The 24,998-nt window shown below is 40.6% G+C and overlaps 1 protein-coding gene across 1 annotated transcript in view; it reads left to right on the top strand.

Moving 5' to 3' along the window:
- The window catches only part of pcca (propionyl-CoA carboxylase subunit alpha), a 354,157-nt gene that overhangs the window by 127,981 nt on the left and 201,178 nt on the right, over nt 1–24,998 (top strand). Inside the window, exons 7-9 of the mRNA XM_078402214.1 lie at nt 6,048–6,179; nt 12,037–12,073; nt 13,643–13,721. Of these exons, the coding sequence (XP_078258340.1) occupies nt 6,048–6,179; nt 12,037–12,073; nt 13,643–13,721 (248 nt within the window). The remainder of the gene's footprint in view (nt 1–6,047; nt 6,180–12,036; nt 12,074–13,642; nt 13,722–24,998) is intronic.

Raw genomic sequence — 24,998 nt, 5'->3', positions numbered from 1 at the left:
ATAGCATTACTACGACCAACTAATGATATAGGAAGTGTTTTCCAAAATTGGATATTTCTGTGTAATTTAGTGAGTAAAGGAGGAAAATTTGATTTAAATAAAGAAGTATATTTCCTAGTCACGTAAATTCCAAGATATTTCATAGGCAATTTTAAAAGGAAATTGTTGAAGTATGGCCGGATTATGCTCCATTATTGGCATAATTTCACTTTTATACCAGTTAATTCTATAACCTGAAAATGAACCAAATTGAGTTATGAGATTTAATAAATTCGGAATGCTAATTTCTGGCTTTGTAATATATATTAATACATCATCCGCATATAAAGAAATTTTATTGGTTGTATGTTTAGTGTTATAGCCATGAATATCTGAATTTGATCTAATACTCTCAGCAAGTGGTTCTATAATAAGGGCAAATAGAAGCGGTGATAGTGGACATCCTTGTCTACAACCCCTAGCTAAATGAAATTTAGATGACAGCATTTGATTAGTTAATATTCTAGCTGTTGGGGATGTATATAAAAGTTTCACCCATGAACAAAAATTTTCACCTAGTTGAAATTTTTCCATCACTGAGAAAAGATAGGGCCATTCTACTTGATCAAATGCTTTTTCAGCATCTAGCGAGATGATTGCTAAATCTTCATTTAATAGTCTATTTGAATAAATTATATTAAACAAGCGTCTCAAGTTGAAAAATGAATATCGTTTGGCTATAAAGCCTGATTGATCGGGGTGTATCAATTTATCTATAACTAGACTTAATCTATGAGCTAAGATTTTCGCTAATATCTTCTGATCAGTATTTAAAAGAGCTATCGCCCTATACGAACCAGGATCTTCAGAATCCTTATCTTTTTTTAGGAATGAGGATTATTGTTGATTCAGTCAGAGTTTGTGGTAATCTCTGTTGTTTAAAGGCGTGACTATATACAGTTTGCAAACGTGGAGAGATCAAATCACTGAATTTTTTATAAAATTCATTATTTAAGCCATCAGGGCCAGGAGTCTTCCCATTTTTCATGGATTTAATGGTCTCTTCAACGTCTTTCATAGTTATTTCTGCGCCCAGTAAATTTCTATCACTCACATTCAAACCAGGAAGGTTACATTCCTGCAAAAAGTTTTGCATCTGCGCAGAAGTATCTGTTATTTTTGATGAATATAATGACTGATAAAATTGCAAAAATCTCTGATTAATATCCTTAGGTAGTTTAAGCAAATCTCCATTTTCTGATCTAATTTTATGAATTGTAGAATCATCTTCTAATTTACGGAGTTGACGTGCTAGCAATTTCTGTGGTTTATCTCCAAATTCAAAATGTTTTTGTTTAGTATATTGAAAAAGCCTTAAAATATGAGCTGAGAGGATATAATTTAACTTATATTTGAGAGCTGCAATTTTATTATGTATTTCAATAGAGGGAGCGATGGCATTTGTTATGTCTAACTGTTTTATCTGACTTTCTAGGTCATGTTGTTCAGCTCGCTTCTTCTTATTATTTTGAGACGCTTGAAAAGCAATAATACTATTGGTCTGCTTTCTTGACCCTAGCATCAATGTGGTTGGTGATATTTACTCTTGGTGCTTGAAGCTCTTGACCATTTCCACCTCACCATTGATGCTGGGTTGAGCATATATCCTGCTATGCTTCCTTAAGTCAATAATCAGTTCCTACATCTTGACATTGAGGAAGAGATTGTTTTCTTAATATACCATGCTACTAAGCTCGGCACAGTGGCACAGTGGTTGAGCTGCTGCCTTACAGCGCCAGAGACCTGGGTTTGATTCTGACTGCAGGTGCTGTCTATACGGAGTTTGTATGTTTTCCCCGTGACCTGTGTGGGTTTTCTATGGGTGCTCTGGTTTCCTCCCACACTCCAAAGATATAAAGGTTTGTAGGATAATTGGCTTTGGTAAAAAAATATATAAATTGCCCATAGTTTGTAAGATAGTGTTGGTGTGCGGGGATTGCTGGTCAGTACAGTCTCGGAGTCGAAGGGTCTGTTTCCTCGCTGTACCTCTAAACTAAACTCTCTATCTCGTTCCTGTACATCAGCACTACCTGCCACACCACTGTTATTGCTGAGGAAATTGTGAAGTGTTATATTTTGGGGGAAGAATGAGCAGAGGTAATATAAAGTACAGGACACAATTTTAAAAGGGGCACAGGATCAGAGTAATCTGGGGGTACAGGTCCTTCTCAGCGTATGAATGCCTGACTTATATACAGCCTGCACCTATAATCGAATTTAGGAGAACAACAGCATGGATCTCCCACCAGCTGCTGGGAGGCTGTAGACATCTTTTGCCAGGTGGGAACTTGGTTTGCTGTTGAATTTTCAACTTGCTAACTATTAGGGATGTGAACTGTCCTCGGGAAGACAATGCTGCTGTATATGGGGAGGGTCTATATATGTGTATAGGTTGTTGAAAATGGTAAGCTAGTTTGAGAAAGTTAAACAAAAAAGATAAATCTTAAGCACTGGTTTAACCACAGCTATAGTATTGTGTCCAGTTCTGTGCACTACACTTGAAGAGTGATATAAAAGCTTTGGAAAGGACAGAGCAGAGCTTTGTTAAACATTCCAGGGATGAGGGATGTTAATTATTTCGATAGACAAGAGAAGCTGGAATATGCAAGGTTGCAAGAATATAAATAACTGAAGCATTTAACATAGACATCGCAGATAAGAGTCCCATTGGTGGTGAGGGTTAAGAGCTAGCTGGTATGGAATGAAGATGAATGACAAATGAACCAAAGGCAACATGACAGAAAGGCTTTAATAAGTCGAGTAATTTGGTTCTGTGATGCCTTATCAGGGGTGTTTGGTGAGCAGGTTTTAATGTGTACAGAAGGGAACTGGATAAACATCTGAAATTAAGGAGATTCCCCCGGGTGCTCCGGTTTCCTCCCACATCCCAAAGACGTGTGAGTTTATTGGTTAATTGGCCTCTGTGAATTGCCCTTGGTATGTAGGCATGAATAGGAAAATGGAATAACATAGAACTAGAGTGAACATGGTCGATGGAGCCTTGGTGGGGCAAACAACCTGTTTCAATGTTGTATCTCTAAACTAAACTAAATTACTGAACCATGGAGAGAGGTCACTGGTTGGGGCTGCCTCAATTTCTCTTGCACGGAGCTAGTACTGACTCAACAGGCACAATGAACTCCTTCTGCGCTATAACCATTCTGTGAATTTGTATTTGCATGATGCACTGTTAATTGTGTTGATGAATATTCATTGTAATAAATCCCTGTTGATAAATCTTCAGCAAAGCCAGAAATGAGGAGAGGAAACCCCAGTGGTTGAGAGCTTTCGTCTAAAGTCATCCGTTCTTCTGAGTGTGCTACACATATAATATTTCAAGCTATCTCAAAGATTTATTTTGGATCACTCATAATCATAATGATTTTTGAAGCAGGATGAATTAGATGGGTGGCTTTAAAGTCAGAGGTTACTTTTATCCCATTCATTGAACTCAACATACCAATTACATTAAAGCTTGCCTCCCACTCAAACTTATTTAAATGTGCAAACATATATAACCTTTTAATGTTCTGTCCTTTGTCACAACTCTCAGTGTGTTACACCAAAGAAAAGGTGCATTTATGCAAATTGTTGATGATGCATTAACATATTGAGTGGTGTAATTGCTTATTCATTGCTAAAAAGGGTGTTCTGGTTTGTATATTGCATTTCCACCTCCCACCGTCCCCACTCCCACCACCCACCTTCTGTTCTGACTTGTTATAAATTACACATTTCAACTTGTAAACTTGTTTTTACTTCTTTTTCCTCAAGAACACTGAGTTTACATTGGTCAATGGATCTTCCACTGTAACACCAACATGGTGCTGTAACAACAAGAGTTGCATTTGTGTAGTACCACGTACAACCCAAGGCTGTTCTAAAATGTCTTCACAGCCTATGAAGTACTTAGAAGTGTAACACCTCAACCATTGTAGGAAATTACAAATCCAATTTATGCACCCTCAAATGGTAATGTGAGATTCTGATCACATACTTAATATTATTCAGGACAGTAACTCACCTGCTGTTCTCAGAATAAAGTATGAGATTTTATATATCCATCTTAGGTGGGGTAGGGGGTGTCCTTGGTTAACAAATTAGCATAAAGGTGGCATTTCCATTTAAGCAGTACTGGGAGTGTCCTCTAGACATTGTGTACAATTTGTGTGGGATTTAGCCCCACAGTCTTCTGACTTTTTAGAAAATCTTAGCACCGTTGTTTTTGACATGTGCAGTATTGTGCACCAAATTTTATATTGGACCTGACGGCAATTGCGCCGTATTCCTTTAACTGTTTTTGTCTATTAGGTTTAGGCTTAAAGTACCACATAAAGTACATGTAGTACTTTATTGTCACATGTACAGGTACAGTGAAATCCCTTTTTTTCCCATACAATTCAGTAAAAAGCTCACTATGCACAAGCACAATCATTGTCAAGTACAAGAGAGTACGAATAGTAGATTACACTGAAGCAGTACGCAATAGTTGCCACATTTCGCAAGGCTGATGATCCCAGGAGGCCGCGGCCCTCGCACGGCCGAACGGAATCGAAGATCGGCGGATCGTGTCTTCAGGGAGAGCCTGCAGCTGAACTCGGGGATCGGTGGATCGTGGCTGTGGGAGGAGCCTGCCGAGCAGGACTTCCGCGGCCAAACGGGAGACTCGGCAGATCACAGCGTGCGGTAGGATGTAGTCGAGCTGGTCCCTTGCTCGTTAGACCTGGTTACCGCCTGCCTGGAAGGGGTAGGGGGAGGGCCCTGTACAGGCCTGGGCTCATTCTCCGAAGACCAGAGAGGCGAGGTCATGGGGCTCCGTCCTATCGCGCCCTCGTGGTTGGCTACGGGAGGCACCCCACCCGGGAACAAAGGTGGACGGGCGAGGAGAGGGACGTGGCGTCCAAGGAACAAGATGCCTGCAACAGCATGGAACATGCCTGGAATAGGCACCTGTCATAAGAACTAGAGCATGGACTTTTGAAAGGGGCGCCAAAACATGCCACCTCTTGCATGCAGACTTAGTAGACTACTTTTGTACGCTTGCTAATCGGGGATCGGGGGTATGGCAATGGTCTAGTGGATTGCTTGCACAGGGAAAAGTACTTCTGCGTGTTAGCACTTTGCACATGTGACAATAAACACAGCATTGAACCATTTCCGGTGCCACCTTGTACTCTTTAAGTTCAAAGTTGTTAAAAATGTTAGCCCATTAGCCCATAATGGCTCTTTGTCCTGGTGGCGGTGTTGGATTGGAGTTGCAGGGTTGGCCTGGCCAGGGTATATCCATTCCCTTCACTGTTGCTCCACTGTAGGCTGTGTCCAATCTGCACATTTGACCACTTGGAATGGCAACCGATCTAATCGAGCCCTGGGCTGCTGCAGGGACTCCAGCAGCCCACTACGCCAAAGCAATTATCCAGGCACGTTGACTCGCGATTGAGTATTCTGAGTAAGGGCATCCAAATAGGTGAAATCTTCAATGATTTTAGGCTCCTTGATTCATCAACATTTACCACATCTCTCATCAGTCAATTTAATGCCAGCTCAACTGTGTTTGACACAGGGCAACTTGCAAAATTTGGAGTGAGTCCGTTTTGTAACAATCAGGCTTAATGTTTGTGCCAGAACTGGTAGACAAAAAGTGAATGTTGAACAAACACTTGCAACCTTTTGCAGTTCAGGTCGGCCCATAACAGGAATGATGTGAAGACTTTAGGAAGTGTGTGGAGGAGAATTACCAGAATGATACCTGGATTTGCGGGCCAATGAGCCTGTTTTTGTACCGTTCTATGTTCAATGTTCTATTTGCATGTATATAGTTATCCTTGCAGAAAAGATGGGTTAACGTTTATCATTAAAGAATAGTTAAAAAAAGGTGCACTTTAATGGTGGCTTCAATTAGCATATTACATTTACTAATAAACCATTACAAACCTATGTGTAGATGCACCGTTACTGAGGGAAGATATATTACTGAAGTAAATCTATGACCTTAATTACCTCCGCAGGCTGCTGAAGGTATCGCCTTCATTGGACCTGACACACATGCCATTCAAGCCATGGGTGACAAGATTAAAAGCAAGCTAATAGCCAAGAAGGCAAAAGTCAACACCATCCCTGGTTATGATGGAGTGGTCAAGGTAAGAAAGCTGAACTCTTTGTTCAATTAGCCTAGCATAGATACTGATCGATGTCATCCAGTTATCGAATACTCAGAATTATGGAGCACAGCAGGAGGCCATTCAGCATGTCATGTTCAAGTCAGTCCTTTGAACAAATTATCTATTTAGTCTAGCTTTTACGCTGTTTTCCTGTAACATACAATGTTTTTTTGAATTCTAAGCGTGTTTGAAAATTACCATTAAATTTGGTTTCCCCATAACTTTCATGTAGCTCATTCAAGATTATGTGTAAAAATATTTCTCTTCATCATTTCCCTGGGCATTTTTCTAATTTTGAGTTTAGTTGAGTTGAGTTTAGTTTATTGTCAATTATCATAATCTCTGTGGTTTTTTTTGGTGACTGATTCACCTGCTATTTTAAGCTTAACATTTTCTATTTAGTTTAAAATGTTTCATGAATATGATTTCCTTGTCAGTCCCCTTTAACCTTCTCAGCTGAAGGGAGAACAACCTCTACACCTTCATTCCCTCCACTACCAATGAGCTGTAGCTGGATTGTTTGCAATCAATACAATGCACTGTAGTTCTCAGCTTGAGTATGGTGTACCCCCGAAACCAGTGACCTCTACACCAAGGAGGAGAAAGGCAGCAATAGTGTGGGAACACCATATCCAGCTGGTCCCTGAGGGCATCATATGCATTCCCAACCTGGAAGTATATTGCTGGTCATTCACCATCAATGAGTCCATATGCTGAAGTATCCTCTCTCAGTAGCATTATGGAGCATCTTCACGAGGAGTTCTGCAGCTATTTATGAAGTTGGCTTAACCAAGCCTTTTTGAGGTTTGTTAGAGTTAGGTAATAAATACTGGTAATAAAATGATGCTTGCCTTCTGAAAAATAAATAAGTTTAAATTAACTTCTCCAATCTCGTACATAACTAAGTTCCAGGTCTCATTCTAGGAACTCTCCTGTGTAGCGCCTCCAAACCTTTCAAACTGTTGATTGTACAGTATTCCTGCTGAGGGCTGAATAGTGATTTATAAAGTGTTTGACATAATATTCATGTTTTAATACTTTTTATTATGGGTCATGGCCATAACTATCAATAGGTTAACAGGGATATCACTTGGTCCCAACAGCAACGGGTCGCCATTGACTAGAAAGTCAATTGGGCCAGCAACATAAATGAGGTCAACTTCATGAATGTTCAAGAGGCTTGATTGATTGATGCCCAATCCATCATCCTAAACATTAATTCTCTCCACAATGTTACACCATTACTATTCCTTTAAAAAAATCTTTCTCATGAGACCTGCAGGTTTTCTGTGTCTCTTTCAAAAAGGTAGAAACAAAATATTTGTTTAATTCCTCTGCCACTTTATTACCCATTATAAAAGCTCCCATCTGTCTGTCTAAGACCATCATTTGTCCTTGCTTGTCTTTTTGCATACCACAAGGCTTTTATAGACTGTTATTGCATTCCTTCTCAATTTACCCTCATATTTTATCTTCTCTTTCATCAATTTTTTGGTCCTCCATTAATGAGTTAAAAAATGCACCCAATCTACTATCTTACTGTATTTTTCCTGTCAAGTTAATATGCCTCTTCCTTAGATTTGATAATATTTTTAAATGCTCATGTCAGCCACTTTTCATGTCAATCACATTTCTTAGGATTTTATGGCTTAAATTATTATTGTTTGCAAATCATGTATTATTTCTTTATTGCTTGCCATTGTCTGCCTACAATGATACTTTTAATGTATTTTTTCAATCAGCCATAGCCACTTCCATCGTGACTTATTAGGTTATTTTACTTAATTTTAAGATCTTAGTTTTGGAATGGACACTATCAATTGCAAACTCAATGTAAAATTCTATGCAATTATGGTTACACTTCCCTAAAGGATCCTTTAACACCAGGTTGTCAATTTACCCTTTCTTGTTACACAATATGAGATCTCAAGTAGCCTTTTCCCTTGTTGATATCATTGGTATCCTAATGTATCAATAAAAGTGCAGATATGTAGAGTTGTACAATACCGAAACAGGCCCTTTGTCTTGCTGAAACTTCGCCAATCATCAGGCATTCATTTACACTAATTCTACACTAATCCCATTTTACATTTTTCACATTCCCATCAACTTCCGCCAGATTCAATCATTCACCTACAAACACACAAACACACACACATTACAATGGGTTTTTACCCTAACAACACATATCTTTTGGAATGTGGGAGGAAACTGGATCTCCTGAAGGAAATAGACAGTCATGTGGAGATCATCCACTTAGCACTGCAGGATAATGACCAGGCTGTTGTAGTTGTGAGATTCTACTAGCTCTGCCATTGCGTTGTTCTGATCTAGAAAAACATAATTCTTTTGAATTTGTATAAATTTGTATGAATATTCCATGAATTTGTACTCCAGCTTATTGCCTTTAATTTGATTTGTGCTGTTCATATATCAATTTAATTTCCCCCCATAATTTCCGTATTACCCCCTATTACATGCATTTCTATTTTCCTAATTTGTGCCATGGCAAATATTCCAGCCATTTCTTGATGGCCAATAATAATGGTCGTAAATGTCTGTTTTTTGCTGTTTTTATCGCAATCCAATCTGATTCTAGTTTTACATCATGATCTGCTGAGCCAAGATCATCTTTCACCACTGCACTGATCTCTTGTTAATGGTACTACCCCACTTCCAATCCTTCCTAAATGTCGAATACCTTTAATCATTCACCTTTTGGTTACCCTACAGCTATGTTTCCATGATAAAAATTCAATCACACCGTTAATTTACTTATGTGTGTAGTTTCATTTCATTTACTTTAGTGTTATAGAGTGCTGACTCAGGATCTTCAGTCCAACTCCTGCATTGGCCTCTTGCCTTTGTTTCCACTTAATACTTTACCAACATTGGCTTCCTGCTTGATGTATCTTCCCAAAGCCCCTCTAAGGTTTCCATCCCTTGTCATGCTGGTTAAACCTCCCACAATAGTCTCAGCAAAATAAACTCATGTGGTGATATTGGTCCCAGAACTGCTGAGGTGTAAACCATTGACGTGCAGGTCCTACCTGCACCGGAAATAGTCCTAATACCGTAGAATTCTAAAGCACTCCCTCCTGCCCCATCTCACCTCCTGTCCCATTTCACCATTCATGTGCAGTTTCTTCCTATTTTTGTACTTGTTAGAAAAACTAGAGGTCATCTTGAAAATACAAACTTTTACTGTTTTTTTCATTCCTTTTCTGGCTCCTTAAAATATATTTGCAGGACCTCACTTCTTTTTTGATCTGTGTCATTCGTACTGAGGTGAACTACACAATTTGGTTCTTCTTCCTCCCCTTTTTGTTTGCTCTGCATCTGCACAGTAATGTTCCTGAGTCCGTACCATAGAGGTAATATATAAATTCCATATTCCACAGTGATGGATGTGTCAGTCTGCATTCACATTCACTCCAATTATTGCATCCCCCAAACACAACCTTCTTAAGGGCAATAATGAACAGACAGTGATTACTGATTTAATCAGGAAAACTCATATCTCCAAAAGTGAAAAAAAACTCAGCTAATTAAAGTGAAAGAACAGTACAAAAGGAAGCCATTTGGCCCGCTGTCTGTTTTGGCTGCTCGGAAGAGCAATAAAATTTAATCTAATTCACTTTGTGTTTTCCTGTAACTTTTTTCTTCCTCGAGGCTTTATTATTTTCACTTTTAATTTGTGTCCAGCACCCTATCAGAGGTTACTTGAGGTGAGAATAGAAAAAAGATAAAGTGAGAGGGGGGAAGGTTATAGGAAATCAATGAGGCATGTTTTTTTTAACGCAAAGGATGGTAGGCAATAGATGCAGAAATGACAGAATTTTCTGCCTATCTGGAGCTCATACAAACAAGTGGAACATTGCTTATTTAACCAGAATGTCAATGTAAAGTTGCAAATTAAAACTGGAAGGACAATGCAAAGTGTCTCCACTTAACTACAAATGGTGGAACAACATCAGCCTTTACTCTTCATGCATTGAGTTCAAGAGGCTCTAATTGTCTGCATTTGACTGGTTTAACACTTCCTGACAGAGTGGCTATTAAGGCAAAGTATTCTCACATAACTGTCATCAGGTTGAACAAAGGCACTTGAAACTCAATGTGAGGAAACCACAAACATGCCTAAATTACGTCTTTGATTCTTTTTTTTGGTTCTTTCTGCTAAAATGATGGACGGCATTTCGTTTTTGTGGAACCAAAGGTAGCTGGTGTGTTTAGTGAGCCCAGGACTTATTAAAACAAATTTTGTTTTACCCTGAAGATAATCATTCTTTGGAAAAAATACCATTTAACAATCACGGCTATTGCAAAAACATAAGATCTTAAACAGATACTCCTTTCAGATTTGCTTTGAGCTTAACAAGCGCTGATTTGTGAAGCAGACAAACTAATGAAAGGAAATTAAATTTTCTGCCAACATCCCCACCCCCACCTCATGCTTCCTTGCTGCTGCTTTACATATATTCAATATATGTTTTATAAAGGATTTTCAGTTTTGGTCCTATTATAATGCGCTGCAATCTTTTCTTTTGCTTTACATATAATTTTGTCAAAGACTAATAATCATCAGCTGTTATCTAGTTGTTAAAGGATAGTGTTCGCACAGCTTTAAAAACTATCGAGTTTCATTTTAATGTTTCATAAGTCAACCCCTGTAGCTTGAGCCACATATAGCAGTTGGTGGTTCCCAGACATTACTCTCTTCCATGATCCTTTCCAACTTTTTGCTGCTCAAGTGTTTTTTTTTCTCCCTAATAAAAATGCAAATCCAGAATATATAATTTCCTTCAGAAATGTGCAAAACCCAGTTAATAAAGACAGAAACACTTTGTCTAGAATTGTAGGGTACTAATTTTTTTAAATTTAATACTGATGCAATGCAAGAATACAGTTGTATTTCTTTGTTTTCATATGCCTGTGGAGAGCAAACAATTAAAAACCAAGATGTTATGCAGATAATATGGATTTTTATTTTGCTGCTTTATGAAAATGGTTATCTAATTTTACGTAAATGTTAATATTCAACCAAAATGAGAACATGAAAGCAAGAGACTGTTTTGGGGATGCGATGGGTTGGAAGGTGGATGGGGGGGGGGGAGAAAAAAAACTTAGATTGCTGACTTGTGCAAATCAGCAGTATGCCAACTTGGTCATATGGACGAGGTGGGTCGAAGGGCCTGTTTCCATGCTGGACAGCTCTAGAAATTCATGGCTGATAATGGCTTCAAGAATGATTTCTCGTCTGAATTTATTTGTCCTTAATGACTGAGACTCTTCGGGACCCTATAAACACGTGGGTTAGTTATAACCGTGGACAGTTTTCTCCCCCTACTGTCAGTTAAAAGGACTGCGCAGTATTTGCAGATGTTAAAATTGTTAAAAACCAAAGTAGTCAGATAATGGAAAGACTGATTTACATTTTATATTATTAAACTATTAAAATCTGCTATTTTTCAGTCTGAAAATTTATATCTTTGCAAAAGTTACTGTCATTTTTTATTTCCTTAGTTTACTGAAAGCAGAAATCTGTTGTTTGCATTGAAGTTTGTACAAAATTAGAAGGAACTATTAAACTGAATGCAGAAACGATCTCGTAAATATTAAAAAATAATATTTTCACTCCTACCACCCCAAAATAAGAACACCAGGAGAAGGTTTGTCTCCAATTATGGAATTAAATTTGTTTTCTTTTGAATTAGACGGCAGTGGGGTATTGTAAACTTATCCTAAAATCTGTCAGTAGTGCATTATGTGTGCTTTGGGAAGAAAGGACAGAGGTGGCCAAGATTAATGTTGATCATATTTTCTTCTCTCACAGAATGCTGATGAAGCTGTCAAAATTGCCAGAGAAATAGGTAAAATATTAGTTTTTATCAACATGCCACTATTTTATTCTGAGCCATCTGGCATTTATGGGGAATGGAGCGGTATTGGGGTGTGGGTCTGGGTGGGTTGGGGTAGGATCGGGGTTGGATTGGAGCCTACCAACAGGTCTGTGCCAATGGGTATATTGGCTGCATGAATCTGCCACTTGTTAGACAATTTCCCCCAAAATATTACTGCTCATCACACACTAGTATTCTATGCATAAACATTGAATAAATTGCCAAACTATTTACCATCTTTTTACCCTTCAAACAACAATGCTGTACACTATAACTCTATATTTTAGTGCTAAACAATGTTAATGTAAAATACAGCAAAATTAAATTAAATGACAGTAATCACTAATGCATGAAGTGTCAAATTTTCAGAGGATGTTACTGCTAATCAGACTACAACTACACTACTCTTATTTATAAATGTAAATAATCTGAAAATATCTTTTCATACCTATTTTGCATAATATTTGAAATAAAATTGCATAATCAAGCATTTGCTTAATATGCTGAGAAATATTTGCTAGATATGAGAATTTTGAATGCAAATTCTGGATAAATGAGTTTACTGTATGTAACTATAAATGTATTGTAAGACTGTGTGTATAACATATCTATTACAATTACTGTCAAGAAGTTTAGTAATATAATCTTGGTGAAGGATAAATAGAATGGAGAAACATGTGAAAGATTTGTTCAGTTATTTTCTTTTGTTGAGTAAACCTTTTAATTATTCAAAATAATTTTTTCTGTATTTTTTCTTGTTACTGTCTTCTTTCCTCAATCTGTTTCCCACAAATAGATATTACTTCTGGTCTGACAGAGCAACCTTAAGGTTATCTTTTGTAACTGGTCACGAGACGATTTGAAAGAATTGTCCAGGGTGACCTGCTGGCAGCCTTGCTCTCTCCCATCAAAAAACACGCATTTATATGTAGATATGCTATCTTAGCATGTAAAATTCCTGTTCACTTGACAAGAGGCTAATAACACTATAGTATCAACTGGATTAATTATTGTATAATGGAAACAGACCATTCATCCCAACAGGTCTGTGCCAGTGGTTATGTTCCATCTGAACTGTCACCCAACCGTCTTCAGCTCATCATGTCAAGAAGTCCTTCTATTTATTTTGCCTTTGTGAATTCCATTCTCTCTCATTTCTTTTCTCGATTCCCATTAAATGCTTATACTTACAAAATACAAAGATGTAATTCATTTTGCTCTTCATTAATAATTTAAGCCAGAACTAACATTTCTTTTTGTCCCTTGTTTGTTCTATTTTTTTAATTACTATCTTCTTTGAGTGGGGTGAGTTGTCTAGTGAGCCTAATGTATATGGAACAATCGTGCAAAGTTTCACCATGTTATATTACTGAAGTTGACATATTGACTTTGCGATGTGGCTCTTGATGAAAGTAGCGACAACGCACAGGAAAGCATGTGAGGGTTGTTTTCAGCGAACCCAGTTGCCTTGGGCATATGGTCAGCTGTCAAGCTCACGTGATCAAAGTCAAAACATATCTAATTGTTTCCTGCTGCCAGGGTATCCCGTCATGATCAAGGCTTCAGCAGGAGGTGGTGGGAAAGGCATGAGAACAGCCTGGGACGATGACGAGACCAGGTAAGGCCACGGTCAGAAACAGTAAGAATCCCAATGTGATCTCATTGAAATTATATTATGTGTCACCACTTTCATACTGGCAGCGTTACCATTTTTGTACTGGCAATGATGAAAAGTGAAAGTTTGGATTGCAGAACGTTTTGTTGACCTAGGTGTTGGCTTGGTGGAAGTGTTGGAAGCACTGGCTGAAGCAGACAGTCAGCGTAAACAGAGCACGGCATGCCAGTTGTTTTTGTTTCATTTGCTTGAGAGGGTGCTGCTAAAGCAAACAACCAGTGATGCTGTGTTTGTTTGCTAGATTCACTGGAATGTCATTCACTCCTCTTTGCTACTGTTTACGTAGACCCACTTGGAGCCAGATGCTCCATTTGTGATACCTGCCCCTCTCTTATCCTCGGGGAAGTGTGAAAAATAGGAGGAGGCAACACCTATCTTGTGAGTAGGAATGCAAACACTGCAAGCAAACCAACACCATTTGTGCTCATTATCTAATATGTGGCAAACTAGTTGGAGTCAGACCAAATTAAATTCATCACTAAGTGATTTTAATTTTTTTCAAACTAATATACAACTTTTGCCATCAAATGAACAAATGAACAATACATTTTAGTTGAATATAAAAGTGATTTATCTAGACCAGTCTGAAGAAGAGTCTTGAACCAAAACATCTCCCATTCCTTCTCTCCAGAGATGCTGCCTGTCCCGCTGAGTTAATCCAGAATTTTGTGTCTATCTTCATAGTGATGTAAATACTCTTTCATTCATTGAGCTTTATCTCTCCACATCACCATCTATATCTCTTGTTTCCCTTATCCCTAACCAGTCTGAAGAAGGGTCTCGACCCGAAACATCACCCATTCCTTCTCTCTAGTGATGCTGCCTGTCCCGCTGAGTTACTCCAGCTTTTTGTGTCTAACTTGACATACTTTTTTGACAGCATCTTTCAAACCTTTTAGGTTTAGGTGTAGGTTTACTATTGTCACATGTACTGAGGTACAGTAAAAAGTTTGTTTTGCATGCTATCCCAATAGATGAGATATATTATACAAATAATCAGTCTGAAGAATGGTCTTGACCCGAAACACCACCCATTCGTTCTCTCCCGAGATGCTGCCTGATCCGCTGAGTTACTCCAGCATTTTGTGTCTACCTAAGTCAAATTCAAGTACAACATTTTAATGCATCAGTTCAATAGACAAAGACCAATGTCCATAATGGAGTAGTGGTGAATCGGACAGTACCCTAGCTTACACAGTGCATTCAGAAAGTATTCAGACCCCCTCACCTTTTCCACATTTTGTTACGTTACAGCTGTATTTTAAAATGGATTAAATTCTTTTTTTTTAATCATCAATCTACACATAATACCCCAGAATGAAGAAGCAAAAACAGGTGTTTAGAAACTTTTGCAAAGTAATTAAAAAGAAATAACTGAAATATCACATTTACATAAGTATTCAGACCCTTTGCTATGACACTCAAAATTGAGCTTAGGTTCATCCTGTTTGCATTGATTATCCTTGAGATGTTTTTACAACTTGATTGGAGTCTACCAGTGGTAAATTAAATTGATTGTACATGATTTGGAAAGGCACACACCTGTCTATATAAGGTCCCACAGTTGACAGTGCATGTCAGAGTAAAAACCAAGCCATGAAGATGAAGGAATTGTCCGTAGACCTCCGAGGGAGGTGACCAAGAACCTGATGGTCCCTCTGACAGAGCTCCAAAGTTCCCCTGTGAAGATGGGAGAACCTTCCAGAAGGACAACTATATCTGCAGTACTCCACGAATCAGGCCTTTATGGTAGAGTGGCCAGACGGAAGCCACTCCTCGGTAAAAGGCACATGGCAGCCCGCTTGGAGTTTGCCAAAAGGCACCTAAAGGGCTCTCAGGATCGAGGGAAAGATAAACGGAGCAAAGTACGGAGAGATCCTTGATGAAAACCTGCTCCAGAGTGTTCTGGACCTCAGACTGCGGTGGAGGTTCACCTTCCAAAAGGACAACGACCCTAAGCACACAGCCAAGATAACGCAGGAGTGGCTTCGTGACAAATCTGTGAATGTCCTTGAGTGGCCCAGCCAGAGCCTGGACTTGAACTTGATCGAAGATCTCAGGAGGGACCTGAAAATAGCTGTGCATCGGCGCTCCCCATCCAACCTGACAGAGCTTGAGAGGATCTGCAGAGAAGAATGAGAGAAATTACCCAAATACAGGTGTGCCAAGCTTGTAGCGTCATACCCAAGAAGACTTGAGGCTGTAATCGATGCCAAAGGTGCCTCAACAAAGTACTGAGTAAAGGGTCTGAATACTTATGTAAATGTGATATTTCAGTTATTTCTTTTTAATTACTTTGCAAAAATTTCTAAACACCTGTTTTCGCTTTTTGATTATGGGGTATTGTGTGTAGATTGATGATTAAAAAAAGAATTTAATCCATTTTAAAATAAGGCTGTAATGTAACAAAATGTGGAAAAAGTGAAGGGGTCTGAATACTTTCTGAATGCACTGTAGATAACAGAGGAGAAAAAGCTGTTTCTGAGTTTGGTGGTGCACGCTTTCAAGCGATAGAGCTCTTAAGGATAGAGCTCTAGATAGAGCTCTTAAGGATAGCGGAGTCAGGGGGTATGGGGAGAAGGCAGGAACGGGGTACTGATTGAGAATGATCAGCCATGATCACATTGAATGGCGGTGCTGGCTCGAAGGGCCGAATAGCCTACTCCTGCACCTATTGTCTATTGTCTATTAAGCTTTTGTACTCTCTGCCGGACAGAAACAGGGAGATGAAGGAACAAAGGGGTTTAGACAAGTCTTTGATTGTGATGGCTGCAGCATGAAGAGTAGATGAAATCTATGGTGGGAAGTCTGGTCTGTGTGATGGACTGGACTACATCTCCAACTCTGCGATTTCTTGCGATCTTGAGCAGAGTTATCTCCAAATCACGCTGTGATGAAACCCAACCGTGTGCTTTCTATGGTACATCTGTTAATATTTGTAAGAGTCATTAGAGACATGCCAAATTTCCGTAGTCTTCTCAGGAAGTAGAGGCATTGGTATGCCTTCTTAGCTGTCTTATCAATGTGGTTGATCCATGACAGATCATTGGTCATGTTAATGCCAAGGAACGTGGAGCTCTGAACCCATCTCCACTTCGACACGGTTGATGCTGATTCGGGTGTATACTCCACTATGCTTCCTGAAGTCAATTAGCCTCTTTGTCTTGCTGACTGAGAGAAGGATTATTGCCCTGATACCATGTTACTAAGTTCTCCATCCTGTACTCTGTCTCATCGTTGTTTGTGATTCGGCCCACACAATGGTGTCAGCTGCAAACTTGTAGATAGAGTTCGAGCCGAATGTGACTGTACAGTTGTGAGTGCTAATTAGCCCACCTGCCTCAAAACCTTCTTGCCAAAATGTATTTGAAACATTGTAATTATAACTTTCATTTCCACTTTCTAATTGTTTATTAGAATCTCATTTTTTTCATTTTCCCCTGAAACATTTCACTGAAACTTCACTAAAAACGTCTACCCTCTCCACATTTTCAGCAAGACCCTGATATCCTTCCCAAAACATGGGACCCAGAATGGATAACATTACCCTTCATGAGATCTACCCAGTGCAACAATTTCCCCTTTCACCTTCAAAGATAAGCAAGCTGATGCCGATGAATATTTTATGCGCTTAGGTAACTTGCTGGATAAATGTTTCTTGATATTTACCTGGTGAATTTCATCAAGGTTGAAATGCTGTCTGTCAACAAAGTGAAATGAAGCTTGTATATTTGTGGAAATAACCCTCACTGCTGTCCTTTCTCCCATTCAGTGGTTTGAGGTCCTCTTTTAGAACAATATTTGTTGTACATATATATGCCATCATGATTGTGCAGTAGGCAGTCCATTGTACAAAATCAAAGTGAGAAGAAATGGAACTTGACTGAAACTGTAGAAATTCTAATAACAGCTAGATAATTTCTCCAGCAAAATACAGTGACTGGAAGATGGTTACACACAAACTATATGCATAAATGAATCTCTCACTTGCAAACAGAGTGGTCTGACTTGATGGGTATTACTCAATCATCTCCACTCTGGTTTCGAATAGCAAAAGCACTGATTCATACTAATTTAATGCAGTCATACAGCATGGAAATAGGCCCTTCAGTCCAAGGTTCCCTGTCTACACTAGTCCCACCTGCCCACGTTAGGCCCATAATCCTCAGAACCTTTCCGATCAATGCACCAAAAGCCAAAAGCCTTTTCAAAGTTGTTATAGTATCTGCCTCAACTACTTCCTCTGGCAGCTTGTTCCATTTACTCACCATCTTTTGTGTGGAAAAAGTTACTGGGTTAATATTGCGTTAATGTATTACATTCAGCATTTGTTACTTTAATATCATCCATCGTTTGCAGATTGTGGTGAGATAAAGTTGTGGAATTAACGTCTCGAATCACACCTATATTTTTCCATTTAATTAATTAAATGTGAGTAATATTTATTTCAAACCACCAAATGGAGAACTGACTAGGTCACCGCATTCTTGCTCACAGTTGATCAAGTCAATGGTAACACTCTACTTTTGGGTTCCTGATCATTTCAAATTTTCATCATTCCACTGATGATGGTCTTGCCTCTAGCAATTGATGTCCTAAGCAGTAAAATTTTCTTTCTAAACCCCAGATTCTCTCTTCTTTAAGATGTGTCTAAAACTTTCCTCTTTGAATGAATTTACTTACTTACTTACTTACTTACTTTACTTTATTACAGACTCAGGGTCCAGATAAAAGACAAGACCCTACGTAAATTACATACAAAAGCACAATAAATTACATACAAAAGCACCATACATGATTTTAAACCAAGAATTAAAAAAATTAGTGTCCTACAACGAGACAACTATACCAATGTCTCCACGGCTGGGTTTGGTAGCGTGTAGTGCTAAACCTTATGTTTGATAAGGCCAGGATGATTTCACTTTCAGAGTCATTAGTCTGGCAAATACATTTTATACATAAGATTTCTTAAGACAGTTTGTAAAGTAATGACTCCTGCAGCCACAAACATTTCACTTGCACTACACCGCTAGGTCTCTTCAGTAATATTCTCAGAGCATCATTATAAGCTACTTGAAGTCTCTGTAAGCTTGCTTTTCTGTAGTTTGACCACAAGTGTGCAGTATAGAGTGCTGTACAATATGCTCTGAACAGAGACATTTTCACTCCATCTGTCCACGCACTAAACTTGTCTGTCTCGGTGTCAAATTTAGTTTGATAAAGTCGTGCCTGTTAACCCTCAGTGGTTTTTTGGACTGTGCTAAAGATAATACATTAAATATACATTGTTGTGTATACTTAGTGTGCGACTTAATCCTTTTCCAGTTCGTCACCTGAAAAGTTGTGGTAAAAGTACCCCCAATAATTCATTGCAGAATATGTTCTTAATGCAGAGGTGGTGCATTTTGTTTGATCAATTTACCTAACATCCTGAGAAATTGATATTTATCCGATCAGTCCATTGATAGTATGATGGACACACGATGGAAAGCCGACCTTTCGTCCGGCTTGCAGGCCAACCAGGCCGCAGCTGTCGACGTGGTAGGCATCAAGCTCCCGACATTCTGGACCACCCGGGCTCGTGTTTGGTTTCACGGAGGCCCAGTTCCAGCTGCGGGGCATCACAACAGATGACACCCGCTTTTTCTACCTCCATTCGCTTCATCGAGGGGAAGGAAAACCGGGTGGCCGACGCGTTGTCTCGCCCCGCCGTCAATGCCGTTTTTGAAGTGGCGCCCGGCATTGATTATTCTGCCCTGTGGGAGGCCCAGCTAACGGACGGGGAGATGCCCGCCTACCGGACTGCCATCTCTGGCCTCCGCCTTGAGGATTCCCCCTCGGCCCTGGAGGAGCGACGATACTGTGCGATGGGTCGGCAGGTCAACTGCGCCCCATCGTCCCTGCCGCGTGGCGCCGGAGGGTGTTCGACGTGGTCAACGGGCTGGTTCACCCATCCATCCGGGCGACGACCGCACTGGTAGCTGCGCGGTTCATGTGGCACGGTCTGCGCAAGCAGGTTGGCCACTGGGCCCGCACCTGCATTCCGTGCCAAACGGCGAAGATTCAACGCCATGTCCGGGCGCCACTCCAGGAGATCGGTCTTCCTTGCCGGCGTTTCGACCACCTGCACGTGGACATTGTGGGCCCTCTCCCGCCGTCCCGGGACATCACACACCCTCCTCACGGTGGTGGACCGCTTCACGCAGTGGCCGGAGGCCATACCGCTGGCCGACACATCCACAGCTACATGCGCTCGTGCATTGGCCGCGCACTGGATTGCTCGCTTTAGGGTGCCGGTGGTCATCTCATCGGACCGGGGGCCACAGTTTACCTCTGAGCTGTGGTCGGCCATGGCCCACCTGTTGGGCGTGCGGCTGTACCACACCACGGCCTATCACCCGCAGGCAAACGGCCTGGTGGAGAGGTTCCACCGGCAGCTGAAGACAGCGCTGAAGGCGCGACTCCGGCCCCGACTGGATGGACGAGCTACCATGGGTCTTGCTGGGCATCCGGACTGCGCCCAAGGAGGACTTGGCTTCATCATCAGCGGAGCTCGTATACGGGTCACCGCTCACAGTGCCCGGGGAGTTCGTGCCCTCGTTGCCGGGGCGAGAGGAACCGCCCTCATCCACCCTACAGCGCCTTCGAGAGCGAGTTGGCAAGCTCGCACTGGTGCCGACATCCCGCCATGGGACATTCCGCCCTTACGTGCCATCGGCCCTCCGGGACTGCGCCTTTGTGTTCCTGCGCCGTGACGCCCACCGGACGCCACTTCGGAGGCCGTATGAGGGCCCGTACCGGGTGCTGGAGCACGGACAGACAACCTTTGTCTTGGACATGGGGGGCCGGCCGGAGGCCGTGTCAATTGACCGCTTGAAGCTGGCTCACTTAGACATCGACCAACCGGTGCGGGTTGCCCAGCCTCGGCCACGAGGTCGCCCCCCTTTGCGGTCTCACCACCTGTCTCACCACCTGTCCCACCACCTGTCCCTCCAACTGTGCCTTCGCCGGCCCCTCTGTCGACCGATTTTTGTACGCGTTCCAGTCGGGTTGTGCGACCACCAGTGCGTTTCGTGCCTCCGGTTCTGGGGGGGGGGGGGGGGGTCCTGTGGTGGCTCCCAAGGGTCGGGCCATACCACTACCGACCCCTCGGCACGGGAATGGACCAGTCCAGGGGGGCGGTCCTTTGCTACGGTTATAAGGACGAGGTTTTGGACGCAAAGTCATTCCAGCAGACTTGACCGGTCTGATAACTGTGTAATAAAACCGAACGTCCCGAAATACCCGGCTCCTCGCCTTTATTTCGGGCCTCTTTCGAGGCGCCACAATAGTATAAATATTAAGCATCTGACTCTCCCAATTTGCTGGTTACTGATTGGTATTTCTTTGAGTTATAACCTTACTGAACTGGATGGGCAGAATAAATAATAACATTAACATTATCCTTTTGTGGACCTTGCATATCTTTATGGTCTACCTTTTGATTTTTCACTCTGAATCCCTTAGCAATGCTCCTTGCAATATTTTTCAGGTTTCTCTGGTTTCTTTTATTTTTATTTACTTCCTACAATCTTTACTGCACAATATTTTTGGCACTGCCTTTTGTGCAGGACCCAGTTCCTCCAGTGGAAACTTCAGTCCTTCAGTCTTCTGTAGTGTTTACTGATGAACAATTGATTCGGGCTTACTGCTAACTTGTTTGCACTTTCAGTACTGCTGTATGAATGTTCCTTTCTTAAGAAAGAAGAGGAAATTAGAGTGTACAGAAGCCCTTCTATATTCTCAAGATGTCCTAAAGTGCTTTAGGGTTAATTAATTACTTGCTCAAGTGTGGTCTTTCAATGGACAGCCAATTTTCAAATCCTTTAGATTGACCGGAACAGATGTCTGCAGGTTGACATTTCCCTTCAGATATCGCACTTGCTTATTATTTCACTGAAATGTCTTTCTGCTTTTCCCAGTTAAGTGCTGCAGTGGGATCTGACTTGTAATCCCCAGCATAATAAGGGAGCCAAGTGGTTCTTTGCCAATTGAGATCCTACTTGGAACCATTAACTTTTATGCAACTGAAAGAGGCTAAGTTCTTTGCCGAGAAATCTGAAACAAATCCCCATCTCGACCATGGCCACAGGAGCAGGGAAGGGCTTTACTGACCCTTATGTGCATTTTTTTCCCCATTTAGGTTAAAGCTGATTTGTAGAGTAAATTGCATTTACCAGCCATTGACTCTGTAACCCTTCACTTCCTTGCTACCAAGCATCAGTCAATCATAGTTTTGAAATTTTCAATTGAAACCATTCCATCACCTCCAATTCTCCAGAGCTTTTTGTAGGGGACGTTTACGAGTAAAACATTCTTTAAAGCAACCACTAGTGGCCAAGTCAATGGATATTTTTACGGCAGAGATTGACAGATTCTTGATTAGTAAATGTGACGGGGTTTATGGAGCGAAGGCAGGAGGATGGGGCTGAGAGGAAAAGAGATCTGCTGTGATTGAATGGCGGTGTAGTCTTGAAGGTCTGAATGGCCTAATTCTGCTCCTATAACTAATGAACTCATGAACATTGCCCATAGTGGCTTGAAGTCAGTGATATTGAATATTAAAAATGAAAATCAATTTGCAGCAGACATTAAATATGTATGTTTAGCACTTGGTTGCGAACGAATTTACGTTCCTCTGGATTTTGGTGTGGTGACGAAGAACTTCCTGATATCTTTCATGGGCAATGTCACAACAAAATGCTGGAATATGGAGCAAAAAGCAAACTGCTGGCGGAACCTAGTAGGTCAAGCATTATCTGTGGAGGTGAAGGAATGGTCGACATTTCAGCTCGAGACCCTGCAACAGAACTGAGAGTGCAGAGGGAAGATAGCCAGTATAGTTGAAAGGGAGGGATGAGCTAGAAGCTTATAGATGGTAGGTGAAACGTCTCGTATTTAGGTATGGTACCTTACTGTACAGAACCTACCGTATGAACCGACCTATCCAAGGATGACCTACCTTGGCCATTCCCTCTTTCCCCTCTCCCATCAGGCAAAAGGTATAGAAGTGTGAAAACGCACACCACCAGATTCAGGGACAGTTTCTTCCCAGCTGTTATCATGCAACTGAATCATCCTATTACAACCAGAGAGCAGTGCTGAACAACTAACTACCTCTTTGGTGACGCTCGGACTATCCTTGATCGGACTTTGCTGACTTTACTTTGTACTGAATGTTATTCCCTTATCATGTATCGATACACTGTAAATGGACTGATTGTAATCATGTATTGTCTTTTTGATGACTGGTTAGCACACAACAAAAGTTTTTCACTGTACCGCAGTGACACGTGACAATAAACTCAACTAAACTGAACATGATGGGCAGACTGAATTAGGTGGGGGAAGGGAGGGGTGTGTATTGAGACATTGGCTGGAAACATAAAAAATTATATTAGGCTGATGAAGACAGGTGGGAGAGGGCAGGGGGTGGGTTAGAGACGGGGCCTTGGGCGATAGGAGGAATCAGATCAGGAAGGTGTGATGAGCAGATAGACATTGCTTTCTCTCACAACCTAAACAGCCTTTACAGGTGAGGCTGAGTTTTGCATGCATCTCCTCCAACATGATCTATTGCATTCAATGGTTGCAATGTGGCTTCCTCTTCATTGATGAGACCATGTATATACCAGATGATCAATTTGCAGAGTAATAGTGCTATATCCGCATTAGCTCTCTTGAGGTCCTGGTTGCATTATAATTTCAAATCCTCTCCCCATTCCCATACAGACCTAACCGTCCACGACTGCCAGGGTGAGGCCAAATATAAAACAAGAAGAACAGCAACTCATATTGCACTTGGGTAGCCTACAGCCCAATAACGTGAGCATTGAAATTTCTAATTTCTGGTCATCCACACCCCTTGTCTTCCTTTCCCATTCCTGCTGGTCCACTCAAGGTCACTCTCTCTTGGTCACCTTTTCCATCCCACCTCTCCTCCCCTTGTTCACTAGACTTCTCATCCAACCTCACCAGGTTCCATGTGAGAAAGTTGTAAAAAGAAATAAAAAATTGGTGCTCATGAGAGTCCCTTAACTATTGAATTCAATAATTCATCAATCTATTGGTCAGTGAGTGGTAATTATGTCCATTGTTAAATATCTCAATGTGCTTCACAACATGGTTATCAAACAAACTTCTGCAATGAGCCACATAAAGAGATGTCAAGGTGACTGAAAAAATGATTGAAAATCGCGGTTTTAAGGAGCATCTTAAAGGGGCAAAGAGGGCAAGAGGTATAAGGAGGGAATTTCAGAATTTAAGATCCAGGCAGCTGAAGTTATTACTGCCAATGCTGGAGTAATTAAATTGGAAAACTTACAGAACTTTAATGGTGAAAAGAAGTTGCAGAACCGTTGAATGCATTGGGACATAATGGGGGAGAATTCTAACATGTAACTGTTTCCATATCAAAATATCTCATTTGGATTTACAAGCACGGGTATGAATGAAGGAACTGTCGTAATACATGTTCTAGGATCACAATACAATTTAGGAAAAAAGCAATAATATTTTCATCTATCCCAAAATTGCACTAGTATGAATAACAGCATGAGTGTTATTGAATGTTTAGTGCTTTGAAGGAACATCCAGTTCCGTTGCATTGGGGATAGAAAAAAATGAATATATCGTTTCGAGCAGATTGTTTAAATTTAAAATGTGGAAGAAACATTCTGAAGTACTGAAATTAAACATAACCTTCAAATATATAAAACTGGAATGGATTAACATTGTGGTGTGCCTGTGGTTTTATTTTTACCTCTCAAATTAAGCAAATATGGATTAATATCAAATGGTTCCCTTAACATCCTAGCTATAAAAAATAAAGCATAAGCATCATTGAGAGGCATTCATCTGGAAATGTGGTTCCAGTTGAATTGCATTTGTGGTTGAGTGTTACTCAACTGTTTGATTCAAATGTTTGTGGGCAGGTTTGAGTGAGGATTAGAGAATAAATGATGATGAATGAGCAATGCTTACCCATATCTAGCTCGATTCTCATTCATTAATACTAGTGACTGAATGTACTATTGAACAAAGGAAAATAGACACCAAAAGCCTTTATCAAGCATGAAATTATTTATTGAGATGTGCATTAAGCAATTTGGTACTGGGGATATTGATATATGCTATCAAACAAAATATGCTTCTTGACTTCCATTTTAAGAAGCAAGTTAA

The sequence above is a fragment of the Rhinoraja longicauda genome, chromosome 7 (assembly GCF_053455715.1).
Source record: "Rhinoraja longicauda isolate Sanriku21f chromosome 7, sRhiLon1.1, whole genome shotgun sequence".
NCBI lineage: Eukaryota > Metazoa > Chordata > Chondrichthyes > Rajiformes > Arhynchobatidae > Rhinoraja > Rhinoraja longicauda.
Note: the sequence above shows the minus strand (reverse complement) of the source record. Positions and strands in the feature narration are given on the sequence as shown.